Genomic DNA, 14,283 nt, shown 5'->3' with positions numbered 1-14,283 from the left:
TCCCATTAAATGGTGGTTGCAGTCCTCTTGCAGTGACAGATGTGATTCAGTTGAAGCAGTGGTTCTGTAGAAGGTGCAGTTTCCCTCTGAAGGTCCAGTGAGGATGTAGAAGGGTCTGGGTTTTCCTCTGGAATCCAGTGGAAAAAAGGGCTCACTTGGTGTTCCAAATCTCAGTTTTTATCTTGGTAGAAAAGGCTTGGGCTCTTCCCCCTGACTGGAGCATGTCCCAGTGAAGTAATTTTATCACTTATACTGTGGGACTCAATGGGCCATTAGCAGAAGATAACTCTATGGAGGAAGGATGGGTTGTGAAAAGATAAAGAACAATACCCCGCCTGGTTTAAATGAATGGCCCATTAGCGGAGTCTCTCCTGTGGAGAATAAGGATCGCTGCCCCACCTGGTCTCAATAGATAGAATAGATACTTTTGGTCACACCCTGTATTGCAACCCAAGACACCTTGAAGCAAGTTCTCTAGTTAAAAGACTGCAGTTTTGGATACATTTTGTATTTCTTACAAGAGCACTTTAAACCTTGGAAGCAGCTACACCTACAAAATTTAGGAGACTACAACTTTGAGTAGTTATCCTATCCTTACATTGTGCATGTATCCCATACAATATTACTCAATATACATATTTATAAGTCTCTTTTCAACCTTACTGACACACTAACAGCCAAGCCATTACAAATCTGGTGATAAACCAGGATTATTTTGTTGTTTTATGTAGTTTATGCTATTTGGAAAAGGAATTGCTCTAAATTAAAATGATGTCTTTCCTTACTGGGTGTTTACCAAGTGAAATCTGAGAAGGCTGGTTCATGGCTTTACTAGCAAGAGACCAGTAAGAGCTATTTGCTTCTTTTTTTTTTTTTTTCCAATACAGTTTAGTCCTAATATTTGACTGCAGTTAGGTAAAATGTTTACTTTTGTCTCTGCTGGTTGCAGAGTGGAAAAGTCTGCTGCAGTGTCCTTTCCCCTGGAACTGGCAGATCTGCTCAGTTTAGTATCCATAAAATCTCCTACTTCTCATGGGTTTCCTGAAGACCAGCATAAAGCTGTCCTAATGGTTAATTTCACAATTCTCACTTGAAAGGTTCTTACTAACAGCTGTGGCAAAGATCATGTTTAACTTTACTGCTCAAAGCTTTATCACGATGTATTTGCAAAATGACACTACATCAAGAGGAATTACACTTACCTCAAAGGTCAAAAATGCCAGGGGGACTGAGAAACAATTTTTAAAATAACTTTTGATGGCCATGTAACTCAGAACTTCCCTAGCTGTCTCAGGAAGCAGAATTCCTAGTTCAGATCTTAAGTTCCAATAAAAACTTGCATTTTGTCATTATTTTATAGAGCTTTTTATTCCCAAGTTCAATGCTGTTAAGTTTGTCTTGGAGTTCACTGAAGTCAAAACATTCCTGATTGCCAAATCATAATCCTTCTATCTTAAACCCATGATTTACCTAGTGTTAATGTAGCTAACTGATTTAAGCCTAGGACAGAGCAAAGAAGTGTCTAGACTGAAGAATGTGCTTGTGAGCACCAGGTTTTCAAATACACCTGCTTTTATCCATTGTGCAAAGGCAGATGGGTTCCTTGCCCAGGTGGGTTTGTGCATGGTGATGCTTGATTCAGGCTGGGATTTCCTTGGATGCCTTTCTGGCCTTGGAGTGACTCCGTGTACTGCAGCACAGCTCACCTGTGCTGGGAGGGCCCTGTGGGGCACAGCTCACCTGTGCTGGGAGGGCCCTGTGGGGCACAGCTCACCTGTGCTGGGAGGGCTCTGTGGGGCACAGCTCACCTGTGCTGGGAGGGCTCTGTGGGGCACAGCTCACCTGTGCTGGGAGGGCCCTGTGGGGCACAGCTCACCTGTGCTGGGAGGGCTCTGCAGCACTGCTCTTAGCTCACCATCTAACAGGAGGTGCCTCCAGCTGTACATGCTCTGTGCATTTTGTCTGTTCCAGCTGGAGCCAGGCCATAGATCCTGTCCTGAAGAGACTTCTGTTTGTAACTGGGTTCTGTGTGCTGGGCTCTCTGTTGGAAGAGATGACAGAGACACTTCGGTAGACTCTCCATAGGAGTGCAATGCTGTACAGTCTCAGAGGTTAATGGTAACATGGCACTGACATTTCTATTACAAGATAATTGCTTAATGAGCTGAATTGACTTACCCATCAGGAAGCAAACCTTGAAGGTCCCAGAAGAATTTTTTTCAAGGATAAGATTAAGGAGACTTTGCTGGTCCAAAGGTTGGATACTGTTCATTACAATACTTGATGGTACAGGTACTGTGATCTCACTTTGAGATGGCTTTGCAAAGGTTAGTAAGGGTAGTACTGTTCTTGAAATAACGTTGTTTCACTTCCAGAGTAGGCTTTCCAAGCCAATGATGGTTCCTGTAGTTGCTTACAAGGAGTGGATAAGGCCTCCCTGCATTGCTGTGACTCATGTAGCTGTAGCACCTCTGCAAAGACCTTTCTGTCTGGGCTGAATGTCGTGAACTGGCTTTGGGAGTCTGTAAGCAGGAACCTGTTTTCAGAACATTAGCATGCAGTTAGTAACTCATACAATGTATGTTATTCTCAAATACTGTACCTTTAAATAGGGCAGAACATAAGTATTCTGCTTGGGGAATTCTCGAGTAATTTTGTCATTGAGAAATGGAATCATCGCCGTTTCTGCATTAAAGCACAGAAAAGAAATTGAGAATGGTTTGCAATGGTATTTCATATTGTCCTGTGAATAAGGATACATAGTATCAATGCAAGCACTATGGAATTTCAGATTGCCTTCTGATTGTTGCTGTTTTATAAAATGTGTAGATCTTTAATTTATCAGTTGCTTTGTTTTTTGTCAAAGATTAAAGGAGCAATATTGTAGGATGCTAAAATTTAGTAGTTAAACGAGCTTTAAAAGAGCCTTGTTTTTCTAGTGAAGTAATGAACTGAAGAACAACCAAAAGTGAAGAATGCCATAAAATTTTGAAATCTGATTGCACTTGTTTTCCTGATACTGGAACTGAATATTAGATGTTTTTCTTCTTGTCACTTACTCTGCATTGGGCATATGGGTTGTCCCTGCTTGATAGAAACAAAATGAATAGGACAGGACTGCCTCTTTTTGGAAAATGAATAGGAGTTTTTTTTGTTATCTACTCAGTGAGTTCCTTATTTTGTTGAAGCAGCAGGGCATGATAGCACTGAGATTCACTCTTCATGGGATTGAGTTGGGGGTCCAACTTACGAAGTGGCTCCTAAGCCTTCTGTCAGCCTCCAGTGTGTCAGGGCCATGCAGCAATCAGTCTTGCTTGGGTGCCTGCACTTGAGATTGGAAGGTAACTCTGCTTGGGTTTTCTTACTTCACTGAAGGCCTTGTATCAATTTTATAACCTTTTTCATTTTCCTGTTTCTCGATATGTCTAATGGAAAAGCCTTGCTGAAAGAATAAGAATACATCTGTCTAATGAGAGGAAATAAAGGTTTTCTCATGAATTTAACAGTTAGGAGTATTATCTTGTCAGAGTAAAAATAATGTTAAAAGTAAAATCTGATACAAACTGCATATCAGGGAAGAGAATTAGTTTTAACAGTTAGCTGGGAGTTCAGTGACCATATGCAAAGAAAACGAGTTAGAACTGAATAAAGGGACAATAAATGCAAGGAGATTTTTTTCTAGGTGGTGAAGGGAGTTGACTGTATTTCAGAATATAGTTGAAAATACATTTTCAGGGTAATGATGTATTAGATCACATGTATTAATCAACCAAGTTTATACCAAAAAAATGAGTTGTATGTTGTATAATTAAGCATTTTCCTGTTTTATAGTGCTGTAATGCTACCAACTTTTTACTTCTAAATACATAAATTATTAATGACAAAATCCTTTGCTCCATCTTATAACTCAAATGTTTTTTGCTTTGATATATGATCATAAACCTGCTGTAAAGGTTCTCTTTAACCTTATTTTTTGACTTAGCTATTTCCAGGGACTTCCCAGTTTGCATGAATTTTCTTGCATGACTGTATGTCTTCGAATGATTAACATCACTGGTTTCAAGTGGTGAAAAGAATGGATAAAAGTCATTGTAGCTCTGAATAGTCATACACCTGAGAGGGGAACTTAATAACTATTTGTAGTTTTCAGGTAGCTGTCTTACCAGCTCTTCATTGAATTATAATGGCTTAAAAGAAGATAGTAAATCAAAACTTTGAGAGGAGACATGTGGGACTAAGTCAATAGGCAAATGTTTTGATTAGGAAAGAGGAACACTAATGCTGGTTGAGCTTACTTCATCTTACTGCTTGTTGAAAAAGCTTATGAGGATTGCTTTTAATTAAAGTAGATATTACAGGAACTTCTAAATGTTTTAACAGCAGATGAGCTCATTCTAATGACTTAATTATTTGCACAGTATTTTTGTTGTCTCTCTGAAATTTTGTCCTCTGTGCAGAAGAAAAATGGCGATTTATGTATAACCACTGAAGATACTTAAAATGGCTTGAAATCTAGTCCAACTGTTGTCTTTTTTTGGTCAAATTTTTTGTTTGAAAGTTTGTAGTAGCATTTCTAAATAGTGAAGGAATGGTTTGTTTGTTATTTTTGATAGCTGTCATTCACCTCAAAACCGCTTCTGTTTAAGCTGTTGTGTAAGTTTGTAGTTGGACAGCAGCAGCTCTTCTGTGAGTAAGCAGTCCTTCAGCCTCTCTACTGGCTAGCAAAAATGAAGAGTTCTCAATTACTTGGTTCAATTTCCATGGTTCTAAGAGTAAAAATATACAAAATGCACACACAAAAAATGCAAAATGTTTGAATCTGTTTACTGGCTATGATGTATGTAGGTTACCTGTTGTAATAAAACTAAGCCTGTAAATAATGTTTCAGATGCCCTAGTTTTCACTGTGTGATAATTTCAGGTTTTTGTCATGTTACAGTAGTTTGAGGTTTCTCAAAGTAACGTAAATGTCATTGCGCTGAATTTTTTGCTGTAACTTAAATATCTATATCTGTATTTCAGCACAGTGGCCTCTGCACTAAAGTAAACAGAGCTTATCCAAAGATAATCACATTCAGCATGCAGAGGTTTCATACTGATGGAGATTCCTTCACTTTAGTTTAACAAAAAAAGGGGAGGGTAGCACTCCAATGAGTAGAATAGAATCCTTTGTAAATCAGCCCCTGCTTGTGCTCACATAATGAGAAAGTATTCAGGTTTTGATTTCTTAAGAAAATTAAGAGGTCAGTTCTCTTTGATTCTAAAGTGATGATGTTAAAAGGATGGGAAGCAGTTATGTATAGGCTGGACACAAAATATATGCTGGCAAGTTATGACTGTGTTCAAAGACAAGCTTTCTGAATAAAATAATTTTTTTTTTCCCCAAAATTGAAATATTTTGTGGATTTTCTAGAAAAACTTGTGATGAAATACAGGGTTATTGTGGGAGATTCTGGCTTGCTTTTGGTCTGGGATGAAGACTGACTAGACTGTTACATTTCTGTGAAACAGTGGTGCATAAATAACAGAGCTAAAAGGTGACCTTGGGAGGATCAGGAAAAGGACTATGTACTGCTTGTTCTGTGTGCTTGTGGAAGGTCTGAATGCTGTATTCCTGTCCTTTTTAGAAACTGGATAAAATGGAAGTCTTGGTCTTAATCTTTTCAAGGAAAGATGGTGCATGTTTGTGAGGGTATGGACAGGCATGGTGATGGACTGTGTTAAGAGCTGGAGCTGAGAAGGGTAGACAGCAGAACACAGCTTTAGTAGTCTTTGTTTTCTATGTGGACTTTTTATCTGCCTGATTTTTGTTCTAATTTCTTTTCCAATTTTGCAACTTCTTTGTTTTCATCCCAAAAGAAGAAGGTAGTCTTATGTAGTACATTCCACTAAAACTTACTGCTATAAAAGAATGTAGTGTTATGATGAAGTAAGAATTCCTTGCAAGAGGAGGTTTATTTCAGCTTGCATGAATATAGCTTCTGACTTGCATATGAGACATGCTTATCTGCTGTAATTCCAATAGAGAAAGAACAGCAACACTTTCTTATCAGAGGATATAGGCCTCATATTCAACAGTAATTGTTACAAACATTTGTAGGATTTCCAGTGAGAACACTCAAATGGGGCTTTTCAACTGGAGTTGTAGGATCCAAAAGATTCTTGATCTTCAAGATGCCTTTTGCGAAGTGTTATTCCAGATTACATTACATGGAGTGTAGTAGTTGTTTATGGCTATAAAGAGAGCACAGGCATCCTGGGATGATGCATCAGTTTATACTCATTGCAAACTGAAATAAGCAATTCTTTAGGGTGTGTTAGAAACAGCTAGCTCACAGCTGCTCCTGAAAGTATCAGTTTGTGAAACAGTCTAAAGTATTCTTATTTAAGTCTGTTTTGTAGTCTCAGTCTTGTATTGATATGTTCTATGACAAAGTAGTTGAGGGTGCTAAATATCAGCACTGCATGCAAGGATGCATTAGCATTTTCAAGAGTTTGGAGATTCAGGTGGAGGATTATGGACCTGAGTAGGCAGGGCTGCTTAACCTGCCACAGATCATAGAATCATCATAGGATGGTTGGATGGGAAGAAACCTTAAACACCATCTGCTGCCAACTTCCCTGCCATGGACAAGGACACCTTCCACAAGACCATGTTGCTTAAAGCCCAACTTTTCCATGAACTCTTCCAGGGATGGGGCATCCACAACTTCTCTGGGCAATCTGTTCCAGTGTCTCACCATTCTCACAGGGAAGAATTCCTTTCACATATCTAATCCAAACCTGCCCTCTTTTGGTCTGAAGTCATTCCCCCTTGTCTTGTCATTACATGCCCTTGTCAGAAGTCCCTCTAGAGCTCTCTTGGAACCTCTTTAGATACTGCAGGGTGCTGTAATGTATCCTTGGAGCCTTTTCCAGGCTGAGCAGCCCCAGTTCTGTCTGTCTTCATAGGACAGATGCTCCACCCCTTGGACTGTTTCATGGCCCTTATGTGGTATTGCTCCAGCAGCTCCACATCCTTATGCTGGGAGCTGCAGAACTGGACATGTTAGTCCAGGTGGAATAGAGGAATGGTCCCCTCCCTTGACCTGCTGGCCACACATCTTTTGAGCCAGTCCAGGATATGACTGGCATTCTGGGCTGCAACACAGAGTGTCAGATCATGTCGTGCTTCTCATACGTTAACACCCTCGGAATCTCTTTCTAGGGGTGCTCTCACTCGTCTCTCTGCCCAGCCTGTATTTGTGCTTGGGATTGCCCCAGCCCAGGTGCAGGACCTTGAACTTGGCCTTGTTGAACTTTGTGAGGTTTGTGCAGACCAACCTCTCAGGCCTGTCCAGGTCTCTTTGGCTGGCTGTTGTTGCTGTTTCTGGATAGCTCAGGTGTTTTTTGTAGCTTCATGCATATTCCCAACTGTGCTGCTTAGGCAGCCTTATTCCATTTTAGGGCATTGTTGCACATGTTTTTTTAAGCAGCCTTTTGGTAGTTCAGCACAACTTGCTGTAAGCTGTCAGGTATCTACTATAGCCTTTTTCAGCTGAGGTATAAAACCTCCTGATATTAGTTACAGTAAAGAGTTTCAGTCGTTCTCACAGTGGGAACCAAATTGTTTCATCATTCCCTTTTGGGAATTTAAACCAAAGGCAGAGATGTCAGATGAAGCAGATTGAACTTGGATCTATTACTGAGGTTACTGTTGTCTGTGTCTTCCAGTACAAAAGTATTTCTTTGAGGCTAATACTATACATTGGCAACCTTATATTTTGGCAGGGAGTGGAACCTGCCCAATAGTGACTGCTAAGGGAATATATGCTATGATATACTCAGTTTCTGACATTGTGTAAGAGTCAAAAGTACATGGAATGAAGATAGCTTTGTACACTACTGCTAATGTGTGGTGGTTTTTAAAAGAGACTCAAGATAATAAATGGATTTTTATTACTTTGCCCCAAAATAGTAATGGTTCAAAATCTCTCATGTTTCATTCCTTTTCATGTCAGAAAAGAATGATGAATTCAAAGTAACTGACTTTATAGCTCAATTGACACCATACAGCCCTGAATATTGTGTTGAAGTATTTCCTGTCCATGTGTTCTTCTACAGGGGAAGATACAGGCCTTATTTGATAAGCATCCATTTTAGTTCATGGCTAAGTGAGCTATTTAGCCAAAACTCAGGTAACTTCTGTAAGCAGTAGCCTGTAACCACCATGCTTAAATATCAGTAAAGCAGACATAATCGGTTTTGCAGGTGCCATAGACCAGCATTTGCTCTGTGAAAGTGATGATGTCTTCACTGGCCATGAGAACTTCCCTTCAATGCAAATTATAAGAGTTCTGTCTTAAAAGTTATGTTGTCAGGGAGTATTTCTAATATTTTGAAATAGTTGTATTTTGGTTACTGTTGTTTTGCCATTCCCACTGGGGAATTAGTCCTAGAAGTGAATGGGTTTTCTCTTATTTTAGTTTTGCTTTTGAAAAATCTAATGGTCTTTTTTTCTTCATGCTTATCTGTTTTATTTTCTAGGCCTATCTTAAATCTTTCCATGTCTAAATGGACTCCTGAATGTAATATAGTTTATACTCTAAAAGCGGATATGAAGAGTGAAGTTCCTTCTGATGCACCAAAGAAACAGGAGAGTCTGAAGGGGATCCTCTTGAACCCTGAGCCTATTGGGGCAGCCAAAAGCTTCACTGCAGAAGTTGAGATGATTGCCAGTAAAGTAGGGAATGAGTTCTCTCACTTGTGTGGTGATTCTCAAAAGCAAAAGGACATGAATGGCAACCATACAGACCAAGAAAAAGCTATTGTGGTGCGAAAAAAGCGCAAGAGCCAGCAGGCTGGTCCTTCATACACTCAAAACTGTCCTGATAAAGAAAATAAAGGAATCTTAGGATTGAGACAGCATCTAGAAACACAGAGTGAAGACAATGATTCTTCTTTTAGTGACTGCATCTCTTCACCTTCATCTAGCTTGCATTTTGGAGACTCTGACACAGTAACATCTGATGAAGAAAAAGATGCTCCTGTGAGACACCCTCAGGCAGTGTTGAATACTCCAAGCAGAACTCACAGTGCAAGGTCACAAAAGTGGCCTCGGACTGAGGCAGACTCTGTACCTGGGTTATTGATGAAAAGGCCCTGTTTTCATAACAGTTCTTTAAGAAGACTTCCATATAGGAAAAGAGTTGTGAAAACAAGTTCATCACAGCGGACACAGAACCAAAAAGAACGAATTTTAATGCAGAGGAAGAAGCGGGAAGTGTTAGCTCGAAGAAAGTACGCTTTACTCCCCAGTTCTAGCAGCTCCAGTGACAACGATCTCAGTACTGAATCTTCTTCCAGTTCATCTACTGAAGGGGAGGAAGACTTGTTTGTGTCACCTGGTGAAAACCACCAGAACAGCACGGCTGTTCCTTCAGGTAAAACTAAATTCTTGAGGTATTCTGTATTATCTTTCACCATGTACCATAGGCTTTTTTATAAGTTCTTTGGAGCAGTTTTTGTTGAAGTTAATACTACAGATAGACTGTAAGAGATTCATCCTTCCCAACAATAAACCTACTGCAAGTACTGTGAACATTGCAACATAAATTCTTGATGGAAGAAGTACATTCAGATCTTAGACTAGAATTATAGCAAATCTAAGATCTTGAATGTAAAAGTTAATGGCTTCTGAAGAACATAGTGGAAGGTTGCTCAGTCTGATTAGTCACATGCTGCTGAGTTGATCTGTTTTTATTTTTTTAGCTGTTGAATTGTGTTAAAGATTTCAGCTTTCAACTGATTGTGATAATTCTATTTTCAAAATGTAGAAATATCTGCTAATATTTAACTGCACTTGACAATTTAAAAAAAATATGAAAAGTCGATTGTTACAAGAACTGAAATAAGAGTCAGTTGAAGGTAGCTTTAGTACTGAGATCAAAGTATTGTATATATACCAAATGTTTTACCCAGATAAATTAAATTCAAGGCAGTTGGTCTACCAAGTTACTTTTCTAATATGTCTTGCCACAATATCTGAATCCTTGAGTGCTTGGAGGAAGACTTTTGGGGAGATGTTTTTGTTTTGTTTGGTTTGTTTTGAATGTTTTTCCTGGTTTGTTTGTTTGTTGTGTTGGGTTTTTTTGTTAATTGGCACATTTTTTGGACTTCCTTTTATGTTAAATTTGCCAAGTGAAAATAGTTGTGCATTTTGTTTTAGCTCAGCTTTTTAGAGCATGAAGAAGTAGATAGAACGCAGCATGGTGTTAATCTGTGCAACCATGTGTTTTATCTAGTGACAAATATGTTTTAATAAGTGAAACCATATCTCAGGCTGTGCTGATCATTCCTCTGAGAAAATGTGGCTGAAAATACAAGGACAGGTTTAAAAAGAAAAAAAAAAGTGTGACCTCATCACTCTCTACAGCTCCCTGAAAGGTGGCTGTGCTCAGGTGGGGTTGGGCTCTTTCTCCAGGCAGCACTGACAGAACAAGAGGTCACAGTCTTAAACTGTCCCAAGGGAAATATAGGTTGGATATTAGGAAAAAGTTTTTTATGGAAAGAGTGATCAAGTACTGGAATGGTCTGCCTGGGGAGGTGGTGGAGTCACCATCCCTGGATGTGATTAAAAAAAGACTGGATGTGGCACTCAGTGCCATGGTTTAGTTGAGATGTTAGGGCATGGGTTGGACTTGATGATCTTGGAGGTCTCTTCCAACCCAGTGATTCTGTGCTTCATGTTAGGGCAGGATTTATGCTTGAACAGAACCAGAGGACTAAAGTCTAGGTTATTGCTTGTTATTTGTTGCAGTAGGAAATAGTATCTGTGATGTTTAAATACAAGAAGTACAATCTGTAATGCAAAAATCTTACTTATGCAGTGCTAGGGCTGGGCATATATAATTCTGAAACAGAAGAATTGTTGCAGATTTAATTTTCTTGGTGCATATTTGTGGGAATATAAATTAATCAGGCCTAGAAAAGTTACATTTGACATGCATGTGTAATCATATTGAAGAATATGATTTGTGAATAATAAATGTTTGGGGATATGCATACATTTATATGAAAAGCCAGTTTGGGAAACTGCTGTGTTAACACATTTGTTTTCAAGTTAATGGTTTCTTACAATTTTCAGAGAGGGTGGAGTTTTATGTAACTGAAATTATGTAGGATCAGGAACAACTCTCCTTTCATACAGATGTGGAAAAGTTCAATGGTTTAACTTTTATAATACTTAAAAAGCACACTTAATTAATGAAAGTGTTTATTTTCATGTCATGAATGAAAAAAAATCTATTAGTTCTGTACCAGTTAATTTTAGATTAGAATACTGACACGAGTTGTAACTGAAAGAAGGTCTGCTTTAAAGATTGTGTCCTGTCATGCCTGTACCCAGGACCAGCACTTGCAGGCTGAAAAGCAATTCTGGCTTAGTGTGTGAATACTGTGGGGTTTTTTCCAGTGGAAATACATATTGATGGAAAGTTTTTTAAGCATTTTGTTTACATTGCATATATAATGGGAAGTTGAGCAGACATCGTCTGTGAAAGTGTCCTATTTTTAGCAAGATGAAAATGTGATTAACATTTTTTGTAGCTTTGTGCTGTTATATAAGGCATTTCTGGTTATTGAGTTAATTAGGACAGAAATGGGGCCAGCCGGAAAAGCGGCTATGCAACTTCTCTGTACAGTGAGCAAGCATGGTGGGGTTTCTGTATGAAGAAAGGCTTCTATTGATGATAATGCTACATGAGCTTGTTAATGTTAGGGAGAATTTCTTTGCTCTACATTGGCACATATCTGATTTTGCAGTGTGCTGAAGGACAAATAACTTCTGCTAAATCTGCGGCTTGGGGCAAATATGTAAAGATGCTAGAGGACAGACTTTGGGAAGGAGGAGAAAAATAATAATAATCATTGGAAAAGAAAATACAGTTTAAAAAGATGTGGTAATAACTGGTTTTTTTAAAAGCAGGCTTCAAAGTGATGTGATTAGTCTTGTAGCCTACTGAATAGCAATTTGCATTAAGGATATTGCAGAAAATATTTCTTTGCTTTGAATGTTGATGTTTAGCTAAAGATACAGTACATTTAAGGAACTACTAAGTTAAATCAGTTTAGACTGCTCTGAAAACAATTTCTTTCTGACTGTTGCAAGAAATTAAAATAACAGACCTTTTTAACCAAAGAAGTATTTAGTATGTTCTTATAATTAATAAAATTAACTTGGCTAATTTAGGAAAAATCATATTATTGGAAATATGAAGGTGCGGTTTGTTTGTTTAACAAAACCTTTGCCGAAAAAATAGGTAGCATTATATGGGGTTTTTCCTCCTGTTCTCTTAGGGCTTTAGTTATTCTTCAGCTGAAACTCTGTGCTTTTGGAACAGTACATCCTGACATCTGGGAGTAGATGATATTGTTGTACCAGCTGTGTGCCGTAGAAGGCATTGTTCTCTTACATCTGGGAAGGGCAGCTGGAGCTCATTCAGGGGAGACAGGAGGTGGGGTCATAAGGCCACTTTAAAACCAGCTGTGTGCCATTTAATGATCCTTACAGCTCAAGGTGCAGGTGCTTACAGGTGTCTGTATTCTAATTGCAGTGTTGATCAGTTGGGTTCAATTGCAATACAGTTTGCTTGCAGTTAAAATGACAGCATGCAGCAGCATTTTTGCTGGGAAACAAGAATTTTGATTCTGTGTTTTGTTTAGGTAGTGCAGAAGCTTTTCTCTAATGCTGTGTACATGCCAGCAGAAATAATCCACCTTCACCTTTGGCTATGAAGGGTGGCAAAATTCAGCTTTTGCTGTTGTTGGATCTCTTATGTTGTAATGCAAATGTTCTGCCTCTGCAGGTATTTGATTTTCATCTTGGATCTAAAGAATTGGGGTTGCCCTTTGGAGGCAGTCTGTTCCAATTTAAGCCTTTGCTAAATTTCCCTCCACAATTTTTTAATCTTACATTCTCTGATTTGCAAAAATACAGAACTGTGGAAAACAACAAAGTGTTGTTAGAAACAACAAGCTGTGTAGAGTTTTGCATTGTCATAAATTGTTCACCTAATAACATATGATTCCTTCAGGGTCTGATATGTTGTTTTATATATTTGAACAACTAATGCTAGACAGGTTCTTTTCTTAGAATGTAATGCTGATGAGAAGCTGCTCCAAATTTTGTTCAAAGCTGCTTAGAATGATAAGACAGTGTTTATTCACTACCGTTGTCTTGATTCTCTAAAATTTGTTGTCTACCTTCCAAAAAACATTGAATATAGACATTCAATATTTTGCAAGCCAGAGGGTGGTGAAAATACTAAGCATATACTGCTTCATGCTCAGATTATTTTAACAGGTTTAAGATAAATAGGTATTAAGTGGAAATGAGCTGCCTGTTGTTAGAGTTGATTATTTTTCACTTAATCCCTCCTACAAACTACAGCATGCAGTCCTTTTCTCACACCAACTGATGCAGCTCATAATTCCAACCTTTTATCTCAATAGCATTAGTGGCTAAGGAAATGTATAAGTATCCTGTTTACCATGCTGCTTACTGGAGAAGAACTGAGAAGTGGTGAGGAAAGAAGCACCTGGCTTTGTGTGCAGTGGACATTAATCAGTGGTGCTTATCCATCTGCTGTGAATTGGGGCTTTAAATAGCTACAGTAATAGAAGTTAGTGTGGAATTCACTTCAGCCCTGCTGCAGCTTTCTGTGCTGAAAATATGCTATCTGTAGAATTGGCTTGTTGTGGCATTGCCCATAGGACTGATTTTAGTGCAAGCTGAAGAACAGTTGGTACAGGTTTGAATTAGCATGGCTCATAGCTGGACAAAATCACCTTAACTGTGGTTGACTGTCTTTTCCACCAGGGTGCAGACTCCTAAGCAATTTGTGTGCTTTAGGAAACTTTTCCCATCATGCATAGCTATTGGAAAGTATATTCCAAGTCAGTCTCAGGTACAGAAAAACTGTCATCACACAACCCTGAGGGAACAGGCAGGTTCTTGCTGGTGTTGACAGCACTAAATCCTGGTTACAATTAAGTCTTCGTTTTCTTAGTAGGATTTTTAGTAGAATGGCACTGGATTTCTTTAAGTAGAATTTATGTATTACAATCTATGTAATACAAAATTTATACTACCGCTAAGTTAAAATTTCTAATCACCTGGACCCTTCTGCAGATCAGGTCAATTCTTAATGTGTGGTCTGCTTTATCAATATAACAATCATAATCTAGACCCAAAAACCATATAAAAGATCATGAGTCACTCACTCAATCCTCAGAGGAAGCAGAT

General features: G+C 38.6%; 1 protein-coding gene across 1 annotated transcript in view; it reads left to right on the top strand.

Annotated features, from left to right (window-relative positions):
- Window positions 1-14,283, top strand: part of RNF111 (ring finger protein 111) — a 53,283-nt gene that overhangs the window by 11,137 nt on the left and 27,863 nt on the right. The window contains exon 2 of the mRNA XM_033070469.2: window positions 8,526-9,421. Coding sequence (XP_032926360.1) covers window positions 8,545-9,421 — 877 coding nt within the window. The 5' untranslated portion in view covers window positions 8,526-8,544. The remainder of the gene's footprint in view (window positions 1-8,525; window positions 9,422-14,283) is intronic.

This window comes from Catharus ustulatus, chromosome 12, assembly GCF_009819885.2.
Source record: "Catharus ustulatus isolate bCatUst1 chromosome 12, bCatUst1.pri.v2, whole genome shotgun sequence".
In the NCBI taxonomy this organism is placed as follows: Eukaryota; Metazoa; Chordata; class Aves; order Passeriformes; family Turdidae; genus Catharus; species Catharus ustulatus.
This window is presented reverse-complemented; position numbering and strand designations above follow the sequence as displayed.